This window comes from Melanerpes formicivorus, unplaced genomic scaffold (genome assembly GCF_026170545.1).
Source record: "Melanerpes formicivorus ecotype bairdi unplaced genomic scaffold, bMelFor1.0.p_v2 SCAF_117, whole genome shotgun sequence".
Taxonomy (NCBI): domain Eukaryota; kingdom Metazoa; phylum Chordata; class Aves; order Piciformes; family Picidae; genus Melanerpes; species Melanerpes formicivorus.
The window spans coordinates 459,993-483,166 of NW_027142469.1; the positions used below are offsets into that span (position 1 = coordinate 459,993).

At 49.7% G+C, this 23,174-nt stretch overlaps 1 protein-coding gene across 1 annotated transcript in view; it reads right to left on the minus strand.

Annotated features, from left to right (window-relative positions):
* Positions 1-531: 531 nt before the first annotated feature.
* PTPRR (protein tyrosine phosphatase receptor type R) overlaps positions 532-23,174 on the minus strand; it is a 153,131-nt gene continuing 130,488 nt past the window's right edge. The window contains exons 9-13 of the mRNA XM_068167434.1: positions 22,029-22,166; positions 14,314-14,424; positions 12,859-13,016; positions 10,767-10,880; positions 532-1,456 (exon numbers count right to left, since the gene is read on the minus strand). Of these exons, the coding sequence (XP_068023535.1) occupies positions 1,363-1,456; positions 10,767-10,880; positions 12,859-13,016; positions 14,314-14,424; positions 22,029-22,166 (615 nt within the window). The 3' untranslated portion in view covers positions 532-1,362. The remainder of the gene's footprint in view (positions 1,457-10,766; positions 10,881-12,858; positions 13,017-14,313; positions 14,425-22,028; positions 22,167-23,174) is intronic.

Consider the following 23,174-nt stretch of genomic DNA (forward strand, 5'->3'; position numbering starts at 1 on the left):
TTTAGTTTTTCACTCTTTCTTTTTTTTTTTTTATTATCTTCTTTCTTTTTTATCTTTTTTTTTGGTCTTTTTTTTTTATCTTTTTTTTTTTTTAATCCTTTTTTATCTTTTCTTTTTTATCCTTTTTTTATCTTTTTTTTTTAATCCTTTTTTATCTTTTCTTTTTTATCCTTTTTTTATCTTTTCTTTTTTTATCCTTTTTTTAATCTTTTCTTTTTTTTATCCTTTATTATCTTTTTTTTTTGCTATTTTTATATTTTCTTTTTTTATCCTTTTTTTATTTTTTCTTTTTTTATCCTTTTTTATCTTTTCTTTTTATTTTTGTCTTCTTTTTTTACCTTCTTTTTTATCTTCTTTTTTACCTTCTTTTTTATCTTTTCTTTCTTTAGCTTCTTTTTACCTTTTCTTTTTTTAGCTTTTTTCTTTTCTTTTTTCTTTTCTTTTTTCTTTTCTTTTTTATCTTCTTTTTTACCTTTTTTATCTTCTTGTTTTATTCTTTTTTATCTTTTCTTTTTTTATCTTCTTTTTTTTTTTTTTAAATCTTTTTTCATCTTCTTTTTCATCTTTTCTTCCCTTATCTCCTTTATTTTTTCATCTCCTTTCTTTTTTATGCTCTCCTTTCTTTTACCTCCTCCTCTTCCTCTTTATCTCACCTTTTCTTTTTCTTACCTCATCACCTTTCTTTCCTTCTTTCTGTTTAAATCTCATCATTTCTTTTTGTTTTTCTTTTTTTTAATCTCTTTTTTGTTTTTATTACCTTCTTTCTTTCTTTCTCAAATTGATTTTTTTCTTTTTGGGGGGGGGTGTCTGTTTGGCTCATTTGCAACTCCACAAATCGAACACACGAAATCTGTTTTGTTTTGTCTGTTAGCAGCAAGAATATTCTTATGTGGCCAAGAAACAAAAGCTCACCACATAATCAGTAATAGCACTTGTACAGTACAGTTGACAGTCCATTCACAAGACAGTTAAAGCATTTATACACTTGATAAACATTTCTTCTGCTGAAGAGCCAAGGTCCCTCCAGCTGGCTGTGGCAGGAGCACTTCACATACATTCCACAGGGCAGCCGTCAGCATTGCAGGGGAAACCCACCTCGAGAGGAACAGGTCAGCATCCCCACGTGGAGCTTCAGGACAGTGCCCTCTTCAGCACTCATTGTTGGGGAGGTCACAATACATTCATGTACAGCAGGGGTCCAGCAAGCTCTAGACTTTTTTGCCCACCCGTCCGTAATCCTTTCAGCAGTTGGCCTCACAGGCGCTCTGCCCACGGCAGGAAAACTCCTTGAAGAAGCTGCTGGTAGGTAATGAACCAAATTACCTCAGGGGATTGACATTTGGGGTTATCCCCTCCTTGGCTTCACTGGACAGCTTCTGCAGAAAGCCTGCTCTCGTACAGACTCAGTGCGTGGTGCACAAACTCATACTGTTCACTGGTCTGGACCATTCCACCCCTGCAAAGGAAACACAGGGGAGCAAAATCTTCTTAGAATCAGAGCACCAGTAAGGTTGGAAAAGACCTCAGAGATCAACAAGTCCAACCTGTCACCCAACACCTCCTAACTAACTAAACCATGGATCCAAGTGCCACATCCAAGCCTGTCTAGAGGTGGGGAGATTCAGGCTAGATGTGAGGAGGAGGTTCTTCACCATGAGAGTGGTGAAGCCCTGGAATGGGTTGTCCAGGGAGGTGATCGAGGCCCCGTCCCTGGGGGTGTTTAAGAGCAGGCTGGCTGAGGCTCTGGCCAGGCTGATCTAGTGTGGGGTGTCCCTGCCCATGGCAGGGGGGTTGGAACTAGATGATCCTTGTGGTCCCTTCCAACCCTGAATGAAACTATGAAACTATGAAACTTTCAGGGATGGTGACTCCACCACCTCCCTGGGCAGCACATCCCAATGGCCAATCTCTCTTGCTGGGAAGAACTTTCTCCTCACCTCCAGCCTAAACTTCCCCTGGCACAGCTGGAGACTTCATGCTTAAGAAGTAATAGGTTGGACTTGATGATCTCTCAGGTCTTTTCCAACCTGGTTGAATCTGTGATTCTGTGAACCCAACAGCCTCCAGCCCCTTCCAGCCCCACTACCATCAGCTAATCGAAGCCCTCTCCTGCAGTTTTGCCTTAGTTTTCTTGAGTGAGTGAGAGACCTGCCCAAGCAGAAGTGCTTTCTTCAGAGTCTACACAGTATCACAGTATCACTAAGGTTGGAAGAGACCTCAAAGATCATCGAGTCCAACCTGTCACCACAGACCTCATGACCACACCACTCAGCACATGCCCAGCAGGAACCAACCTTCAAGTATCGTGGCCAGTTCTGGGCACCTCAGTACATGAGAGATGTGGAGGTGCTGGGGCCAGGGCAGAGGAGGGTAAGGAAGCTGGGAAGGGCCTGGAGAAGAAATCTGATGAAGAGCAACTGAAGGAGCTGGGGATGGTTAGTGTGAAAGAGAGGAGGCTGAGGGGAGACCTCCTGGCTCTCTACAGCTCCCTGCAAGGAGGTTGTGGAGAGGTTGGTGCTGGGCTCTGCTCCCAGGTCATTAGTGACAGAAGAAGAGGGAATGGCCTCAAGCTGCCACTGGGGAGGTTCAGACTGGACATTAGGAAAGCTTTTTTTCAGGCAAGAGTGGTGAGGGCTTGGAATGTGCTGCCCAGGGAGGTGGTGGAGTCCCCAAGGCTGGCTGTGTTTGCAGGTGGTTTGGCTGTGGTGCTTGGGGCTGTGGTGGAGGTTTGACCCTTGTACAGAAGGGTTCTGGGTTGGCCTTGGTGATCCTGGGGCTCTTTTCCAGCCAGAATGTTTCTGTGATTTTCTGCTGCATTCAGGGTGGAGGGGAGGAGGAAGTTCTTCCCCATGAGAGTGGTGAAGCCCTGGAATGGGTTGTCCAGGGAGGTGGTTGAGGCCCTGTCCCTGGAGGTGTTTAAGCCCAGGCTGGCTGAGGCTCTGGCCAGGCTGATCTAGTGTGAGGTGGCCCTGCCCATGGCAGGGGGGTTGGAACTAGATGATCCTTGTGGTCCCTTCCAACACTGACTGATACTGTGATACAAAACCCTCTGGGATCTGGATGGTTAAAGCCTACATTTCCAATTCAGCACAGAGTGAATTGTGCTCAGTCACCAGAGCAAGACACAGCAACAGTCCTGATGGGTGAAGGGTGTAGCCATCATCTGGCCTTTCATTTCTGTGCCTTACTGGTGCCTTGCAGAGTGCCTGTGCTGAGAACAGCTCTTCCTGTCCTCTTCTGAACGCCTACAGTGCATCCGGTCTGAACGGTAGCCACCAAAGAAATTCTACAGCAGTGACTCACTGCAGCACCAACAATGGAAAAGATTAACTTGACCACAAAGAGGGCTAGCTGCAGACAGCTTGGACTAGAGGCCTTCACCTGACAATGATCCCTTTTTCATATCTAAGCATGAAGATCAAGTCCCATACCCCCAACATCAGCTGCGCTGTGGTAGGAAGGGGGAGCTGTGATTTCTATCAAGGGTGGTACCACTGAGCTCTGGAATGAGACTGAGCTCTGGAATGAGACTGAGCTCTGGAATGAGACTGAGCTTCTTTCTGACAATGCTAAAGTCTTCCAGGTCTCACTTCTCCCAGAGTGAAGCCTCAAGTTCACTTAATTCTACTTTTACTTTCAAGGCTTTAGAACGAAGCCCTCAGCTTCTCCTCAGTGTAGCCTGGAGCCTCAAGTTACCTTGGAGGGGATGAAAGACTGAATGGCCTTAGTGGGAAGAAAGACATCAAGAGGTGTATTGCATGAGGCTTCAACCCCATTGAATCAATCAAATCTGTGAGTGAGAGCAAGGTCAAAGCCAGGCATCTTCTGGGAGAAGGAATGAGAAACCCCCAAGTGACCCCTTCAGACACCCTGGCAACAAACCATGCTGGAAGGTGTCCAGAGAAGGGCAACAAAGCTGGGGAGGGGTCTGGAGCACAGCCCTGTGAGGAGAGGCTGAGGGAGCTGGGGTTGCTTAGCCTGGAGAAGAGTAGACTCAGAGAAGACCTTCTTGCTCTCTCCAACTCCCTGAAGAGAGGTTGTAGCCAGGTGGGGGTTGGTCTCTTCTCCCAGGCAACCAGCACCAGAACAAGAGGACACAGTCTCAAGCTGTGCCAGGGGAAGTTTAGCCTGGAGGTGAGGAGAAAGTTCTTCCCAGCAAGAGAGACTGGCCATTGGAATGTGCTGCCCAGGGAGCTGGTGGAGTCACCATTGATGGAGGTGTTCAAAAAGGCTTGGATGTGGCACTTGGTGCCATGGTTTAGTTGCTTAGATGGTGTTGGCTGATAGGTTGGACTGGATGATCTCAAAGATCTTTTCCAACCTGGTTAATCCTGTGTGTAAAAGAGTCTAAAGATATACAAAGATATGTGAAAGACAGGTTAAACTGCCTCAGCAAGTATTGCCCTCCAGTATTAGAGGAAGTCATCTACAACCACAAGGTCATTTGCCACAGTGGTGCTGGATGGTTAAATGGCTGTGGCAGGAGAAGCATAATTCAAGTAGGACCTACTCCTTTAAGCAAGGGATCAGCTGTCTGTGCTCCTCCTGTGAGCTGAGGCAATTGCTGGACATCTTTCAGTGAGCTGCATGTCTGTCATGATGTCCCTAGGAACTAAATCACAGGCCCTTAAGTAGTCCCAGCTGGTGCCAATTAGAACCACAGAATTGCCAGGGTTGGAAGGGACCTCAAGGCTCATCCAGTTCCAACCCCCTGCCATGGGCAGGGACACCTCACACTACAGCAGGTTGCTCACAGCCACATCCAGCCTGGCTGCAAACACCTCCAGGGATGAGGCTTCCACCACCTCCCTGGGCAACCTGTGCCAGTCTCTCACCACCCTCATGGGGAACAACTTCTTCCTAATGTCTAATCTAAATCTCCCCTCCTCCAGCTTGGATCCTTTCCTCCAGTCCTATCCATCCCTGACACCCTCAAAAGTCCCTCCCCAGCTTTCTTGAAGCCCCCTACAGATACTGGAAGGCCACAATGAGATCTCCTCGGAGCCTTCTCTTCTCCAGACTGAACAACCCCAACTCCTTCAGTCTGTCCTCAGAGCAGAGCAGCTCCAGCCCTCTGCTCATCCTCGTGGCCCTGCTCTGGACACCTTCCAGCACCTCCAGATCTTCATTGTAATAGAGGCTGCAGAACTGGACACAGAGCTCCAGCTGGGGTCTCACCAGAGTTGCAATAGCTTCTCAGCTTTGCCAACAAGGACATCCACAAATTCATAGCTCTGCCTGCTGCCTTCAGCTGCTTTCCTCTGTGCTTCTCCCCTGCTTGGAGATCTAGAGAGTCTAAAGGTGATGGCAGAGCTTTGCTCTGGTCCTCCTTACTGCCTGGCCTCCTTCCTGCCTTGTCATTGCTGCCCACGCAACCTCTTCCCAGCCAGCTTCCCTTCCCATCTCCCCTATCAGTGCTCTCTGAGGGAGTGTGCTTCCCCAGCTACAAGGCTTGGAGGAAGGGAGAAGAACTTTGAGGCACAGGAAGTTCCATGGAAACAGGAGGAAGAATTATTTCCCCTGGAGCAGGCTGCCCAGGGGGGTTGTGGAGTCTCCCTCTCTGGAGAGATTCAAACCTGACCTGGATGTGTTGCTGTGTGATCTGCTCTGGGTGCTCCTGCTCTGGCAGGGGGTTGGCCTGGCTGAGCTTTGGAGGTCCCTTCCAGCCCCTAGCATTCTGTGATGCTGTGACTTGGCAGGAAGGGCAGCTTAAAACAAGTTTGGCTGCACCAGGCTGATTGTAGGGGTGCTCCTTGCTCCCTTCTCTTCAGTGCTGGAGTCACAGCCAAAAGCCCCAGGAAGGTATGGATGAGACTGGCTGGGGCTGAACCCAGCACTACCACATTGTCCTGGGTTAGCAAGCACAACTGAGATGTGAGGATGCTTCTGAACCTGCATGGGCAAACCAGTGCACATCCCTGCCAGGCTGGGGGCACCTGAATCCAGTCTGGGGGCACCTGAATCTCATGCAGAGGTTCAGACAGCTTGGCTTGGTCAGGGCTACTGTACATGGGATTCATAGGACCATAGCACCACACATCAATAATCACCCATTTGGGGCTGAGGGAGAGCAGGGGTAGACTGGATCTTAGGAAGAAGTTCTTCAGTCTGAGGGTGGTGAGACTCTGGAATAGGCTGCCCAGGGAGCTTGTGGATGCCTCCTTCCTAGGGGTGTTGAAGGCCAGGCTGGATGAGGCTTTGAGCAGCTGAGTCTAGTTGAGAGGTGTCCCTACACATGGTGAGGAGGTCAGAACAGATATCTCTGAGGTCCCTTCCAACCTGAGCCATTCTAGGATTCCAGGACCCAGGCCAATGCCCCTGCTGGTGCAGCTTTTACTAAATCAGGTAGCTCAAGTCCCACCCAGCCTGACCCTGAACACTTCCAAGCATAAGGCATCCCTGGGCAACCTGTTCTGGTGCCTCACCACCCTCACTGCAAAGAGTTTCTTCCTTACCTCTAATCTAAATCTACCTTCTTCAAGTTTAAAATCATTACCCTTCATCCTGTCACTGCACTGCCAGACAACCAGGCCCTCCTTACCTTTTCTCTAGGCCTCCTTTAAGTACTGGAAGGCTGCTATAAGGTCTCCACAGAGCCTTCTCAAGGCTGAACACCTCCAGCTCTCTCAGCCTGTCCCCACAGGGAAGGTGTTTCAGCCCTCTGATCATTTTTGTGTCCCTCCTCTGGACCCACATGAGCCATGTCCATGGCTTTCTTGTACTGGGAACCCCAGAGCTGGTTGGGGTCTCCAGATGGGGTCTCATGAGAGCAAAGGAGGAGAATCAACTCTCTTGGCCTGCTGGTCACACTTATGCAGCCCAGGATCTGGCTGGTTCTCTGGGCTACAAGCTGGCCCCTGTGCAGTTTTTCACCTACCAATATCCCCAAGTCCTTCTCCCTTTTGTTCTTGTGCAAGCCTCATGTTCAAGAACAAGGAATTATTTGTGACCCTAAGACATCAGCTTCTCCAAAAGAGCAGCTCAGGAGGAAACCAGCTCAGGGAGGGAGGCTTCCTCTCCCTGTGTCCCTAGTGCCCAGAAGGGATGTACCCAGGGCTTCAGCACCTCTGCATGTGCAGCCTTTGTCCTCTGCAAGCTGCTGAGGCCTCTGCTTCTTTGGGACTCCCTTGGGGCAGTGCTTGGAAGAAACAGCCCCTGGGATCCTGAGGGCTCGGGAGCTGCTCAGCTCTGCCAGGGAGAGGGAAGGGTGTTTCACCCTGCCCTCTGGCTTGCTGCTAGTGCAGCTGGATGCAGTCTGCTCCAACCTGAATGGGATGCAGGACTTGGGCTGGTTTTTCTCCCCCCTAACCTGAGGCAATTAGTCAAAACACTTAAACAATGAAGTGACGCAGACTGGAAGCTCTTCTCATCCTGTCTGGGGAGCCAGGAGCAGAGGTACTGGCTGCCATTCCAAGAATGTGCCTCTAAGGTTAAGAATGTGCAACAGCTCTTGATAGCACAGCTAAGGCTTGAAGATGCCTCACATCAAACATTTCCTGTTTCTGCTGCAAAACACAGAAAACTAACCAGGGAGGGAAAAACACAAAAGAAAACTGAAGTTAAGAGGACCTCTGGGGCTGACAGAATCAACCAGGGTGGAAAAGAACTCAGAGATCATCAAGTCCAACCTATTATCTAGTACCTAACACCTCCTGACAACTAAACCATGCAGAACATGGCTGTATAACAGCATCACAGCACATTAGAGGTTGGGAGGGACCTCCAGAGATCCCTGCCAGAGCAGCATCACCCAGGGGAGTCCACACAGGAATGCATCCAGGAGGGGTTGGAAAGGCTCCAGAGAAGGAGACTCCACAACCTCTCTGGGCAGCCTGCTCCAGGGCTCAAACACCCTCACACCAAAGAAGTTTCTCCTCATGTTGAGCTGAAACCTTCTCTGGTCAAGTTTGTCTCCATTGCTCCTTGGCTTATTGCTGTGCACCACCCACAAGAGCTTGGCCCCCTCCACTTGACCCCCACCCCTCAGCTATTGATAGACATTGATCAGATCCCCACTCAGCCTTCTCCTCTCCAGACTCAACAGCCCCAGGGCTCTCAGTCTCTCTTCCCAGGGGAGATGCTCAAGTCCCCTAAGCATCCTCCTGCCTCTCCCTTGGCCTCTCTCCAGCAGGTCTCTGTCTCTCTGGAACTGGGGAGCCCAGAACTGGACCCAGGATTGCAGGAGTGGTCTGAGCAGGGCAGAGCAGAGGGGGAGCAGAACCTCCCCAGCCCTGCTGGCCACACTTTGCTTGCTGCACCCCAGGACACTATCCTGGGTCAAGATTTGGAGTGGATCACAGAATCACAGAATGTTAGGGGCTGGAAAGGATCCTGAAAGCTCATCCAGTCCAACCCCCCCTGCCAGAGCAGGAGCACCTGGAGCAGATCACACAGGAACACATCCAAGTGAGTTTTGAGTACCTCCAGAGAGGGAGACTCCACAAGCCCCCTGGGCAGCCTGCTCCAGTGCTCCAGTGCTCTGTCTCACAGAGTGCCTGAGGATGTGCAAAGCTGGAGTGCCTTAAGCAGGATCCCTGGATTCTGTGGATGAAATCTGACAGCAGAAAACAGGCAGAGGTGTGCAGATCCCAAGACTTGAGGCAATTTTTCCTCAGAAGCTTTGTGTCCCTGAGATTGCCACTGCTGAATGTTTAGATTTGGGTCAGCTTTCCATTCCCTTTCCAAGGTTCTTTAGGATAGTAAGAGATAGCAGAAAGTTCATTAGTCAGATGCACTTGGATGACAGTGTGTTGTCAGGAATGCAGCTGAGGCTGGCACTGTTGCTTCCACCTCTCTACAGTGGGGGATGAAAGCAATGAGGACAAGCTGATCTTCTCACACCAATACTAAAAGGGGAGAGAACACTACAAATCTTTGCCAGTAAGATGAAGAGAAGTGTTGGAATGCTGGAGTTGATCATCTAAACCACAATAAGCATCTTCCCCTCAGCTCTTCCACCTTCTTTTCTCTTTTTTTCCTGAGGTTTTTATGTCAAGAAGTCCCCTTGGAGACTGCTACACCCTAAGTGGCTCATGTTGCCCTGCAAGGATCACATTACCGTCTCCAGTGTCATGATGGTGTTTGGGAGGAGAGGGCAGAGGAGATGATCCATAAACAGAGTCAACTATATGGAATCTCTTTCTCCTGTGCTTCCAATACCTCTCACAGCTCTTCAGAAGACAAAAACCCAGCTCCTAACCCATTTTCCAGCATCTGGACCCTTATGGGCTGTTTCCATTTAAAGAAGAAATGCATGTCAGAAGCAGCTAAGATCACAGGGTGTTAGGGATTGGAAGGGACCTCTGGAGACCTTAGAGTCCAACCCCCTGCCAGAGCAGGAGCATAGAATCCAGCACAGGTCACACAGGAACACATCCAGACAGGGATGGAAATCCCCAGAGAAGGAGACTCCACAACCTCTCTGGGCAGCCTGCTCCAGGGCTCTGGGACCCTCACAGTCAAGAAGTTCCTCCTCATGTTGAGGTGGAACCTCCTGTGCTGGAGTTTCCATCCATTGCCCCTTATCCTATCCCAGGGCACAAGTGAGCAGAGGCTGTCCCTATCCCTTCCTCTTGACCCCCAGCCCTCAGCTATTGACAGACATTGATCAGATCCCCTCTCAGTCTTCTCTTCTCCAGATTAAACAGCTCCAGTGCTCTCAGCCTCTCTTCACCAGGCAGTGCTGCAGTCCCTTCAGCATCCTTGAAGCCCTCTGTTAGACTCTCTCCATCAGATCCCTGTCCTTCTTGAACTGGGGAGCCCAGAACTGGATGCAATATTGCAGGTGGGGCCTCACTGGGACAGAGCAGAGGGGGAGGAGAACCTCCTTGGGTCTTGCAAGATACTTGCAAGGAGGTTGCATGCAGGACCTGCTGGCTCCCTGTGCAGAGGAATGAGCCTTCTCTATTCCTGGTGCACCCCTGTTTATTTACTTTAGACAAAATCCTGCTTCCTCCAGCAGCAGAAGAAAGAAAAATACAACCAAAGCAACAGCTTCCATTGTGCACAATAACCACATCCTCCTTCCCAACACAAATCTCTCTTCAGCCAGGGCTTCACAAAACAAAGCACTCTGCAACAATGTTGGCTTGCAGAGTTCCTGCACCCAAGCTGTGAATTCAATCAGGGAATTGATCTGACTTCACAAAACTCTGCAACCAATGCCTTGCTGTTTCCTTAAGCTGGCTTAAGTGTGCCAGCCCAGTTCCAAAGGACCCCCAGCACAGCTCAAGGAATATTTAAAGCACCAGATCTGGCTCTCTCTGCTGCATAAAGAAGCTGCACACGGAGTGAGCCTGGATGCTCAGAGACAATCCTTTGCCTCCAGATTGCATTATGTCTCTTGTGTCCTAGTGGGACGCTGCAGACAGCACAAAGCTCCAGGAGGGAAAAAGAGGGGTGCCAAGTGCCCAGCAACCCCAGGGTTACCCTCTGAGGAGAATTTCCTTCAGTGGAATCTCTCACAGTTTCACGCAGAGAAAGAAATATTCCTTATTCAGGCCCTAAGTGACAAATATTGCCCTGACCATTCAGCTACGGCCGTCGTAAAGAGGCAGCAAGAGTGATGGCAGCAAAAGTGATGGCAGCAAAAGTGATGGCAGCAAAAGTGATGGCAGCAAAAGTGATGGCAGCCACTTCATGTGAAGCAACATTCAAGTGTGAGAGGGTTTTTCAGAGCCATGACTGAATCACAGCTGATGATTACTGAACCATTTCTGTCATGATTTCAGAACCCTTGACTGCTTTGTGGCTCTTCTGGCACTCACCGATCCACTCGGAGCTGGCAGACGATGCTCAGCGCATCTACGACTCCCTCTTCCTTCAGCTGCTGGCAACCAATGGCTGTGGCAATAAAGCATCCAGTCCTTCCTATACCAGCACTGAAAAGAAGGGAGAAAATTAATAGGGGAATGGAGTTCAGAGATCAAAGGGGGTTAGTGGAAAAAAAAACCCCAACCAATTAGATCTGAAAGCACTCAATATACAAACCATGGCACTGCTGCAATGCAGAGCCCCTGAGTGTGTGACTGGCAAAGCCAACTCACTTCACAGGGGGGTGAAGGTCATAGAATCAACCAACCAGGTTGGAAAAGAATAGAATAGAATAGAATAGACCAGGTTGGAAGAGACCTTCAAGATCATCGCATCCAACCCATCAACCAATCCAACATCACCTAAACAGCTAACCCATGGCACCAAGCACCCCAGCAAGTCTCCTCCTGAACACCTCCAGTGATGGTGACTCCACCACCTCCCCAGGCAGCCCATTCCAATGGGCAATCACTCTCTCTGTATAGAACTTCTTCCTAACATCCAGCCTAAACCTCCCCTGGTGCAGCCTGAGACTGTGTCCTCTTGTTCTGGTGCTGGCCACACAGGAGAAGAGACCAACCCCCACCTGGCTACAACCTCCCTTCAGGGAGTTGTAGAGAGCAATAAAGGTCACCCCTGAGCCTCCTCTTCTCCAGGCTAAGCAACCCCAGCTCCCTCAGTCTCTCCTCACAGGGGTTCCAAACCCCTCACCAACTTTGTTGCCCTTCTCTGGACTCATTACAGCAAGTCAACCTCCTTCCTAAACTGAGGGCCCCAGAACTGGACACAGGACTCAAGGTGTGGCCTAACCAGTGCAGTGTACAGGGCAGAATGACCTCCCTGCTCCTGCTGGCCACACTGTTCCTGATGTAGGCCAGGATGCCCTTGGCCTTCTTGGCTGCCTGGGCACACTGCAGGCTCATGTTCAGCCTACCATCGACCAGTACCCCCAGGTCCCTCTCTGCCTGGCTGCTCTCAGCCACTCTGACCCCAGCCTGTAGCACTGCCTGGGGTTGTTGTGGCCAATGTGCAGAACCTGGCACTTGGATGTGTTCAATCTCCTGCCCTTGGACTCTGCCCATCTGTCCAGCCTGTCCAGGTCTCTCTGCAGAGCCTCTCTACCCTCCAGCAGATCAACTCCTGCCCCTAGCTTGGTGTCATCAGCAAATTTACTGATGATGTACTCAATGCCCTCATCCAGATCATCAATGAAGATGTTAAAGAGCACAGGGCCCAGCACTGATCCCTGGGGCACACCACTAGTGACTGGCTGCCAGCTGGCTGTGGCACCATTCACCATCACTCTCTGGGCTCAGCCCTCCAGGTCCAACCTATGACCTAATACCTAACACCTCCTGACAACTAAACCATGGCTCCAAGTGCCACATCCAGTCCCCTTTTGAACACCTCCAGGGACAGTGACTCCACCACCTCCCTGGGCAGCACATCCCCGTGGGCAGTTACTCTTTCTGGGAAGAGCAATTGTCACTATGAAGATTAGTAAGAACCTAAAATTCTCTTCTTCTGGAAAAAGTAAGGCTTCAGGGAGACCTTAGAGCAGCCCTCCCCTACTTGAAGGGGGCCTACAGGAATGTTCAAGAAGGGCTTCGTGTAAGGGCATGTGGTGATAAGGGGCAATGGCCTTAAACTACAGGTGGGTAGATTTAGATCAGGCAAGAGAAGAATCATAGAATGGTCTGGGTTGGAAGGCAACTCCCAAAGGTCTTCTAGCCCACCCACCCTGCAGTCAGCAGGGACATCCTCCACTAGATCAGATTGCTCAGAGCCTTGTCCAGCCTGACCTTGAATATCTCCAGGGATGGGGCCTCAACCACCTCCCTGGGCTGCCTGTTGCAGTGTTTTCCATGAGGGTGGTGAGACAAGGGGACAGGTTTCCCAGAGAAGCTGTGGATGCCTTATTCCTGGAAGTGTTTAAGACCAGGCTGGATGAAGCTTTGAGCAACCTGGCATAGTGTCCCTGCCCATGGCAAACCTGCTGAGGGTGCACTCAATGCCAGTGCCCATGCCAGAAAGATTGCACATTACCTGCAGTGCACAACGACAGGCCCTCTGCCTGGGGATCCCACCCTGTCCTCTTCTACATCCAGCATCAGCTGCAGCAGGGGCTGAGCGCTGTCAGGGGTTTTGTGGTCTGGCCAGGATGTGTACCAGTAGTGTTTCACGCTCTGGGACTGGCTCCCTTGCTGGAAATGACAGGAAGATTTTACATGCAGGTGTGCAGTGAACAGCTCTTTGCATTCCTCTCAGTGCTGTGGTAGAAACACAGTGAAAGTCTTGAGAGATGCAACAATCATTTGTTTCTTTCTTCAGGAGACTCAGAGGATGCAAATGCAAGGAACACAGGCATGCTTCCAGGGACCCAGCTGCAAGAAGGCTTTGTGCACCTGAGATGTTAGCTGTTTGTCCAGCTGTGCAAGCTCTGCTCAGCCCACCTGACTACTGACTTGCTGACTGTGGTGTCAGCTGGGAATTGCCAGAGGCCTTGGTTAGATCAGCAATAAGATGTGGAGAGATTCTTTGCTCTGGGGTGTTAGATCTCTAAATTATTACACATGTCCACTACCTTTGCAGGACATTCTCTTAAGAGTCTGATACTAAATTTACAAAGAGTGTTTAATTAAAGGTGCAGGAGAAGTGCCTTAATCAAACACCAATTAGAATCACAGAATCAGTCAGGGTTGGAAGGGACCTCAAGGATCAGCCAGTCCCAGCCCCCCTGCCAGGGGCAGGGACACCTCACACTACGGCAGGTTGCCCAGAGCCACATCCAACCAGTTATTCTCTCCACCAGAAGCTGCTACCACTTCCTCCAACAAGCCAAGGGGCTGAATACAGGCTGGAGTCATTTGTGTTCAGGGACAATGACTTCTGCCCACTTCTCGCTGCCTGGGCTGAAACACCAAACAAATCTCCCTGATTCATTGTTTGCTGCAGTGCTCTGTCAGATGATGCAGCCCAAGAGCACTTCTGTGCAATGTGGGGAGTAACTCAGAAGAGAAGCATCTGCCTTGTTTTGCATGGTTAATGTTCAGTCAGAACCATGGAAAGAGCTTGAAGCATTCCTTACGTCCTCCTCATGTTTTCAGCCTCTTAGCTGGGCTCTAGGTGAGCTCAGCACACAGCACGAGCAGCATCTCTTTGTCAGAATGTTGCTCTGCTGGTTCTTTCATTCACTGAAATCCCTTTGCACACTGCCTTGGCAATGCTAGAAAGGCTTCACAGCAACTTAATTGAAGAGACTGAAACCTGAACTCTTCTTGGAAGCCTTTTTCTTATTGCCAGAGCCCACGCCAAGCAGCAATGTGATGTGTTCCAGGGCTTTTTATCTCAGTCATACCTTGTAGCTGTAAGCTTCATAGCTCAGTTACTCCTCCTGCAAAGATTTATGCCATTAAAAAACCAGCCCAACACTTTAGCTTCACTGAACATCAGAAAAACCTAAAGCATGAGGAGGAGTGCTTCTGAGATGCAGGCTCTTACCTTTATGGTGAGCTGACGGACAGTGTAGTTCTCACACTCCTGCACGCTGTTAACCAGCACTTCTACCTTCCCATAGATCCCTCTCTTTTCTGGCCAGTAAAGCACACATTTCTGGAAAGCAAGCAACAGTGTCATCAACAAACCAGATCCTGGAGCCATGGTCATGGCTAGTTTGTCCAGAAGACTCAGAGGAATTCAGTGGAGGTGCTGCTTGTGTCAGAAGTACTCCTAAACAGGACACTTCGGGGTTCTCAAGGGATGACTTGAGGCCTGATTTTCAGCCCCTGAGGTTTCAAACATGGGTTTCTCTCACTGAGTGCTTTCAACAGCTGGTTTAGCTTTGAAAGCTCAGCAAAGCTCAGTTAAAAGAATGAATCATTTTCCACATTCAAAAATGAAAACAAACAAAAAAACCTGTTAATATTTCCCCCCTAGAACATTCTTCATTCAGAGAACCAAAGCTACCATGTTCCCTCCTGCCAAACTGGATTTCCTTCTGAGCCAGAGGTTCAGAATCTGTCCTCTCCTCACAAGACTTTGTATCCTCTTTGCTCTCCTGAGCTCTTACACACCAAGCCATGGACACGTGCCCTCAGTCCTTCCTGAATTCATTGGGGCTTGATGTGCCTGCTGAAATATGCTGCAGAATCTGAGCTGCCTACTTATAACTCACTGCAAATTAATGTGAGAAAAAGAAACAGAAGCCCATCAGTCTTGCTGGAGCTACACACAGTTACATGCAGACCCCTTGATCAGTAATGTTAGACTATTCCAGCACTGTGCCTGACAGACATCTGCTGAAGAGGAGATAGAGATAGCATTTGCAACAGGAACAGTTTCTTTTCCTCCTGCAACAGTTTGCTTATCATCAAGTGAGCTGCAACTTCATGTTCCCTTCCATTCCAGCCTCCCTGAAAGCAAAGGTCTCTGGTACACAAAAGCTTCCCTGCAACAAGACTGAAAGAGGGCTGGCCAATCAGTAAATAAATAGCAAGCCCCACACCAATAATCAAAGCAAGCCTTCTGGCTAATAACCAATGCACAGGTCAAAGAAACACTGAGACAACAGATAGCTCTAAATGATGATGGTGATGATGATGATAATAATAATGGACTCCCAGTAAGAAATTGCTTGTATTTCCTCACAAACTTGCTGAAGAAGCTGGTATCTCTCTATCTCATTATCTCTCTATCTCTCTATCCCTCTATCTCTATCCCTCTCTATCTCTCCCTCCCTATCTCTGACTCTCCCTGTCTCTCTCTCTCTCTCTCTCTCCATTTCTCCCCATCTCTATCTCTCTCTCCCTATCTCTATCCCTCTCTATCTCTCCCTCCCTATCTCTGACTCTCCCTGTCTCTCTATCTCTCCCTCTATTTCTCCCCATCTCTCTCCCTATCTTTATCTCTCCCTCCATTTCTCCCCATCTCTATCTCTCTCTCCCTATCTTTCCCTCCTTATCTCTGCCTCTCCCTGTCTCTCCCTCTCTCCATTTCTCCCCATCTCTCTCTCCCTCTCTCCCTCCCTCTGTCTCTCCCTGTCTCTATCTCTCTCTATCTCTCTATCTATCTTTATCTCTCCCTCTATTTCTCCCCATCTCTCTCCCTATCTTTATCTCTCCCTCTATTTCTCCCCATCTCTATCTCTCTCTCCCTCTCTCCCTCCCTCTGTCTCTCCCTGTCTCTATCTCTCTCTATCTCTCTATCTATCTTTATCTCTCCCTCTATTTCTCCCCATCTCTATCTCTCTCTCCCTATCTTTCCCTCCTTATCTCTGTCTCTCCCTGTCTCTCCCTCTCTCCATTTCTCCCCATCTCTATCTCTCTCTCCCTCTCTCCCTCCCTCTGTCTCTCCCTGTCTCTCTCTCTCTCTATCTCTCTATCTTTATCTCTCCCTCTATTTCTCCCCATCTCTCTCCCTATCTTTATCTCTCCCTCTATTTCTCCCCATCTCTATCTCTCTCTCCCTCTCTCCCTCCGTCTCTCCCTGTCTCTATCTCTCTCTATCTCTTTCTCTATCTTTATCTCTCCTTCTATTTCTCCCCATCTCTATCTCTCTCCCTACCTCTATCCCTCTCTATCTCTGTCTCTCCCTGTCTCTCTCTTGCTATCTCTCCCTCTATTTCTCCCCATTTCTATCTCTCCCTATTTCTATCTCTCCCTCTATTTCTCCCCATCTCTATCTCCCTATCTCTATCTCTCCCTCCCTCTCTCTCTCTCCCTATCTCTGTCTCTCCCTCTCTCTCTCTCTCTCTCTCTGACAGTATTTTAAGCTATGCATCAAAACGAAACTAAGCCTCCAACATAATTACTTGCCCCAGAGGCTAGTTCCCAGCAAACCCTGCTGTAAAGGAGGCAGTGAGGTGCGGGGCTCCCCCAGCAGGCATGAGCTTTAAGCTGCCTGCTAACCCAGCAGCTGCTCCAGCCCTCTCATCTCTGCTGGAGAAAGACTTCTCTAAAACCAGATGCTCGTTACCTTCAGAGTGTAAGGTGTGTGGAGGGCCCCCAGGTGCTGAAAGAATTGCTGGCCCATCTGCCTGGCTTCCTCCACAGCCCTGTCTTTAGCAGGACTCCTGGAGCAGCCTACACTGCGCTGTCTTCCCGCAGGCATCAGGAGTGGCAAGAAAGCCCTCAGAAATTCGCACCAGAAACAACAAAGCAAGTGTTCACCCAGCACCAGGCTTCCCCCCTCGTGTGACACACACACAGAGCTCACTATCATCTGCCAGATCTGCAATTCATGCCCCTCCCTGGGAGTGTAGCTTTGCAGTGCTAACATGGGGGGGGGGGGGGGGGGGAGCAAAAAGAAGTCTAAATACCCAATTGTCCCCTGACAATCCACAATAGTTGAGTCAGCTCCTGAGACTTCTTGATGAATGCCAGCAGGAGAGGCTCACTACAAAGCCCTCAGGCCCTCCAGAAGAGTGTTTTTCTTGACTCTTTCCCAGAACTAGAATTGGCAGCTTCTGCTGGGTGGACAATGAAATGGGGCTGCTCATTAAAATAACTTTCATTTGCCAGTCTGGCTGCAGCTAATGAGACACAATGGATTATTTTTAAACACAGTCTCCATGCATCTTTCAAACAGTGCCATTTGTAACTGCTTTGGGGGGAAAAAAACCCAGCCCACCACCCAGCCTTGAAAACTGAGCTGCTTCAGGCACTTCTAAGAGGAGAGGTAGTTGGGGGAATTCACAGGGTTTTGAAGGTTATTTTGAAGGTTATAACCCAGAAAAGAATAAAAGGTGAAGGTGGGAGGCATAAAACCAGACAGAAAATGAATGCAGAAAATCCCAGAGGCATCATCCAAACAGATGAAATTCCCTGATGCTATTAGGTGAACCTGAAAGAAAATTCCCCTGGTCTGGAGACCAGGGGGAGGTGTATTTAAACTAACAGGAGGTGTATTTAAAACTGTTCAAAAGCCAAACACTCTGCTTGAGAAGGCTGCTCCTTAGTCATAGAGTAGTCAGGGTTGGGAGGGACCTCAAGGATCAGCCACTTCCAACCCCCCTGCCATGGGCAGGGACACCTCACACTACAGCAGGTTGCTCACAGCCACATCCAGCCTGGCTGCAAACACCTCCAGGCAGGAGGCTTCCACCACCTCCCTGGGCAACCTGTGCCAGGCTCTCACCACCCTCATGGGGAACAACTTCTTCCTATGGTCTCATCTCAGTCTCCCCTCCCCCAGCTGGGATCCATTCATCCCCATCCTATCACTCCCTGACACCCTCAAAAGTCCCTCCCCAGCTTTCTTGGAGCCTCCTTCAGATACTGGAAGGCCACAATGAGGTCTCCTCAGAGCCTTCTCTTCTCCAGACTGAACAACCCCAACTCCCTCAGTCTGTCCTCACAGCAGAGCAGCTCCAGCCCTCTGCTCATCCTCATGGCCCTTCTCTGGACACTTTCCAGCACCTCCAGATCCTTCCTGTAATAGAGGCTCCAGAACTGGACCCAGAGCTCCAGCTGTGGTCTCAGCAGAGTGGAGCAGTGGGGCAGATTCACCTCCCTTTCCCTGCTGGCCACACTTCTCTTGCTGCAGCCCAGAAAGCCAAGCAGAGCCTGGGCTGCAAGTTCACACTGATTGCTTGTATTGAGCTCATCCCCCAGCACCCCAAGTCCTTTGTGCACAGGTGGATGTGGATGAGTGGAGGAATACACTTTCAGATATGAAGCTATTTGTAGTCTGAACATGACCTCATTGTGGCCTTCCAGTATCTGAAGGGGGCCTACAGGAAGGCTGGGGAGGGACTGCTCAGGATCTCAGGTAGTGATAGGACTAGGGGGAATGGAATGAAGCTGGAGGTGGGGAGATTCAGGCTGGAGGTGAGGAGGAAGTTCTTCCCCATGAGAGTGGTGAAGCCCTGGAATGGGTTGTCCAGGGAGGTGGTTGGGGCCCTGTCCCTGGAGGTGTTTAAGCCCAGGCTGGCTGAGGCTCTGGCCAGGCTGATCTAGAGTGGGGTGTCCCTGCCCATGGCAGGGGGATTGGAACTAGATGATCCTTGTGGTCCCTTCCAACCCTGAATGATATTATGATACTATGATACTATGAACTAAAGCAGACCAACAAAAAAATATCAGGGGCTGTTGTGCACCTGCTCTTGCCTTCCCTGTAGAGAGCAAATCCTTTAACAGTGCAGTTAACAGTTGGATCTAAGACTTTTTGCTGTACTGGGGGCTTTTGAGGGGTTTGGTTTGGTTTATTTTTTGTTTGTTTGTTTTTCTCAAGGGCAAACAAAGTTGCAGGAGGAATCTGCTAAGGGTGGGAGAGTTCCTAAGGTTTTCTAGACAGGGCAGGACAGCTTGTGCAAACAGCCCCTCTGTGTAGCCTGGGAACTATGTGAGATCCTTCAGCGTTTCTTCTGGGAGGAAATTAGCACTGCCAGGCCACAACAATGTGGATAAACAGCAGTGCCTAGAGCCTGTGTAACTCAGGTAAACACAGGGCTTCCTGACAGCCTGGAAACCTTGGGCACTTCTTTCAAGTCATTCTTCTTACACAGTGTCAGGCTCTGAGTGTTTAAATTGTCAGCACTTCCTAAGTGAAATACTTATTGCTTTTGGCCCCTTAGGCTGGGGGAAGCTTTCTGTGGTTTAGAATAGAGTAGAATTAGCCAGGTTGGAAAAGACCTCATCCAGTCCAACCTATCACCCAGCACCATCTCACCAACTAAACCATGGCACCAAGTGCCTCATCCAGGCTCTTTTTCTCTAGCAGCTTGGACTCCAGGAAAAAGCCAAACTCCTTTATGTCCATCTGATGGATGATCAGAGGATGATCAGAGGGCTGGAGCTGCTCTCCTATGAGGACAGACTGAAGGAGTTGGGGTTGTTCAGTCTGGAGAAGAGAAGGCTCCCAGGTGACCTCATTGTGGCCTTCCAGTATCTGAAGGAGGCTACAGGAAGGTGGGGAGGGACTGCTCAGGATCTCAGGGAGTGATAGGACTAGGGGGAATGGAATGAAGCTGGAGGTGGGGAGATTCAGACTGGAGGGGAGGAGGAAGTTCTTCCCCATGAGAGTGGTGAAGCCCTGGAATGGGTTGTCCAGGGAGGTGGTTGGGGCCCTGTCCCTGGAGGTGTTTAAGCCCAGGCTGGCTGAGGCTGTGGCCAGGCTGATGTAGTGTGGGGTGTCCCTGCCCATGGCAGGGGGCTTGGAACTAGATGATCCTTGTGGTCCCTTCCAACCCTGACTGATACTATGATACTATGATCTCTCTTTTGTCCACAAGCCCTGTAAATCACTTCACAGTCTCACAGAACATTAGAGGTTGGAAGGGACCTCCAGAGATCATCCAGCCCAACCCCCCTGCCAGAGCAGCATCACCCAGGGGAGTCCACACAGGAACACATCCAGGTGGGGTTGGAAAGTCTCCACAGAAGGAGACTCCACAACCTCTCTGGGCAGCCTGCTCCAGGGCTCTGCCACCCTCACTGCAAAGAAGTTTCTCCTCATGTTGAGCTGAAACCTTCTCTGGTCAAGTTTGTCTCCATTGCTCCTTGGCTTATTGCTGTGCACCACCCAAAAGGGTTTCGCCCCCTCCACTTGACAGCCACCCCTCAGCTATTGATAGACATTGATCAGATCCCCTCTCAGCCTTCTCTTCTTCAGACATTTATTTAACATTGGATCTTCCAGAACAGAGCTTTGTGTTGGCCCTCTGCATGAGGGAGTGATTGTTTTCTTTGTTCCTGATGTCTGACAGTCCCAAATATGGACTCTGGCACTAGCAAGGAAAGCCTGGCAACAATTTACATGAATACTAAATGAAGTTCTTAGAGATGCAGTTGGGAATGGTTCCAACGTCACAGAATGTGTAACAGGGAAGAAGGTAGAAGGCCATTAGCAATTAAAATCCAACTGTCATCTCCACTTTGTACCAAGGTGAAAGAGTATTTCCATTCTGGCTAAGGGCCTCCAGAAGATCTGAAACACCTGGAATGGATTCAAGGCCTGCTGTTAGAGCACACTGCAAACTTGAACCATGTCAGGAAGCCTCCACTCAAAGCTCTAACCATCTATTCTTTGTACACCAGAAAGTAGGAAGCAGCACAGAGGTGACCCACAGACAAATGAGGTGTTTCTTAACACTACAAAGGCAACAGCACACATCTAGGAAATGGAATTCCTTTGTGTCTCTTTAAAACACACCTCTTATGATTGCTGTGCTGTTCACAACATCACAGAACTACTGAGGATGGAACAGACCTCTGAGCTCACCAAGCCCAGCCTATGACCTAACACCACCACACCAACCAGACCATGCCACCAAGTGCCACATCCAAGCCTGCCTTAAACACCTCCAGGGACGGCGACTCCACCACCTCCCTGGGCAGCCCATCCCAGTCTCCCATTCCCCTTTCCATCAGGAAGTGCTTCCTGACATCCAACCTAACCCTCCCCTGGCACAGCTTCAGGCCATGCCCTCTCCTCTTGTCACAAGCTGCCTGGCACAAGAGCCTGACCCCCACCTGACTACAACTTCCCTTCAGGGACTTGTAGAGAGTGATAAGGTCCCCCCTGAGTCTCCTCTTCTCCAGGCTGAACACCCCCAGCTCCCTCAGCCTCTCCTCATCACTTCCCCTCCAGTCCCTTCCCCAGGCTGGTTGCTCTCCTCTGGACCTGCTCCAGCACCTCAAGATCTCTCTTGCAGGGAGGGCCCAGAGCTGCACACAGTGCTCCAGGTGAGGCCTCCCCAGTGCCCAGCACAGGGCAGAATTCCATCCCTAGCCCTGCTGGCCACACTGTTCCTGATCCAAGCCAAAATGCCATTGGCTTTCCCTGCCCCCTGGGCACACTGCTGACTCCTGTTCAGCTGTTGTCCCCCAGCACTGCCAGGTCCCTCTCTGCCAGGCTGCTCTCCAGTCACTCATCCCCAGTCTGCAGCACTGCATGGGGGCACTGTGCCCAGGGTGCAGGACCCTCCCCTTGGTAAACCTCATCCTGTTGGCCACCCAGCCTGACCAGCTCTCTCTGAAGTGCCTTCTTATCTTCCAGCTGGTCCACACTGCCCCCAACTCGGTGTCTGCTGCCAACTTACTAACAGTAGAGAAAGTTCCAGTTGGTATATTTGGCTACCTCAACATCACTTTTGCTATGGTCCATTAGCAACCTGTTTTAAGAGCTGGCTATCTGCTAGCTCCCATCCCTATCTGCTGAGGATCTTCCTCCAGCATGCAGCTCTAGGAATGTTTCTGCAGTGTGGCTGGTTGTCATACCTCATTTTTTTCCTTCAGCTTTGTGATCATAACAATGACAGGGCTGTCTTCTTGCCAAACCATCTGCCAGAAATCATTCACTGTATTAATCATGGGTCCCTGAGTCGCAATGAAAGCCTTCTCTTTCCCTCCATACCCCTGGTTTGGAAACAGATACAAGAGCATTTTAGGTTAAATTCAGGTGGCTGAGCAAACCTGCAGGTGAAGGTGCTGAAAGAAGAGAAACCTGGACCTGAAATCAAGAAAGAAAAGAAGTTATCTGAGCTGAAAGCATTTAATAGTGACAGCAGGGCAGGTCAGAGCATCTTCAGCAGAGCAGTTTTTTCCTCTGGAAACTACTGAAATGGTCCTGAGAATACAGCAACCCCTCTCACACTTCCCTGCTTACTTAGCTTATTTTCTTATCCAAAGCATTGGGGCTTTCCTTCATCCAGCAGTACTTTAATCCATCATTGATGTTGCTGCAGTGTTTACAAGATTAAGTTTTCAGCCACAGGAAAAACAAACCAAAACAAATCAACACCAAAACAAAAACCAAACCCAACTATAAAACTGCTTTCACCACAGGAAAAAAAGATTTCAGCTCCATGAAGGCTTTGTGGAGTCAAAGGCTCTGCTCTGTGTCTTTGCTAAGGGAGAAGCACCTCCACGAGGCCTTAAAGGAGGGGCTGCAGCTCAGTGCAGGGAGCCCTGAGACACACCTGTGTGCAGGAAGGAGGAAAAAGGTCAGGCAAAAAGGGGGAAAGCAAGAAGAAACAGGCACAACAAGAGACTGCCTTCTTACTTTTCAAGTGAGAAGGAGGACTTGGGAGGTTGTGGAGGGGCAGCATGCCCAAGTGTAATGCAGATCAGGAGAGCCTGGCAATGTATAAAGGAGATGAGTGAATGGGAAGCAGCTGGAGCTGGTGTGGGAGAGCCTCTGGCCATGGCTCTTCCTTTCGGGTGCCTTTCTCCCTGGCACTGTTACTCATTGCTATCATCAATGGGACAGATCCTCAGCTGGTACAAGCAGTCGTCTTTCTGCTCCCCAGTCTGCCTCTGTCCAGGAGAGCTCTGCAAGCCTCATGATGTTGCACACAGGGGTGTGAAATTTTGTTTTACTGCTGGGCTGTACTTTTTCTGCAGTTGCTGACGTTTCAACCAGTG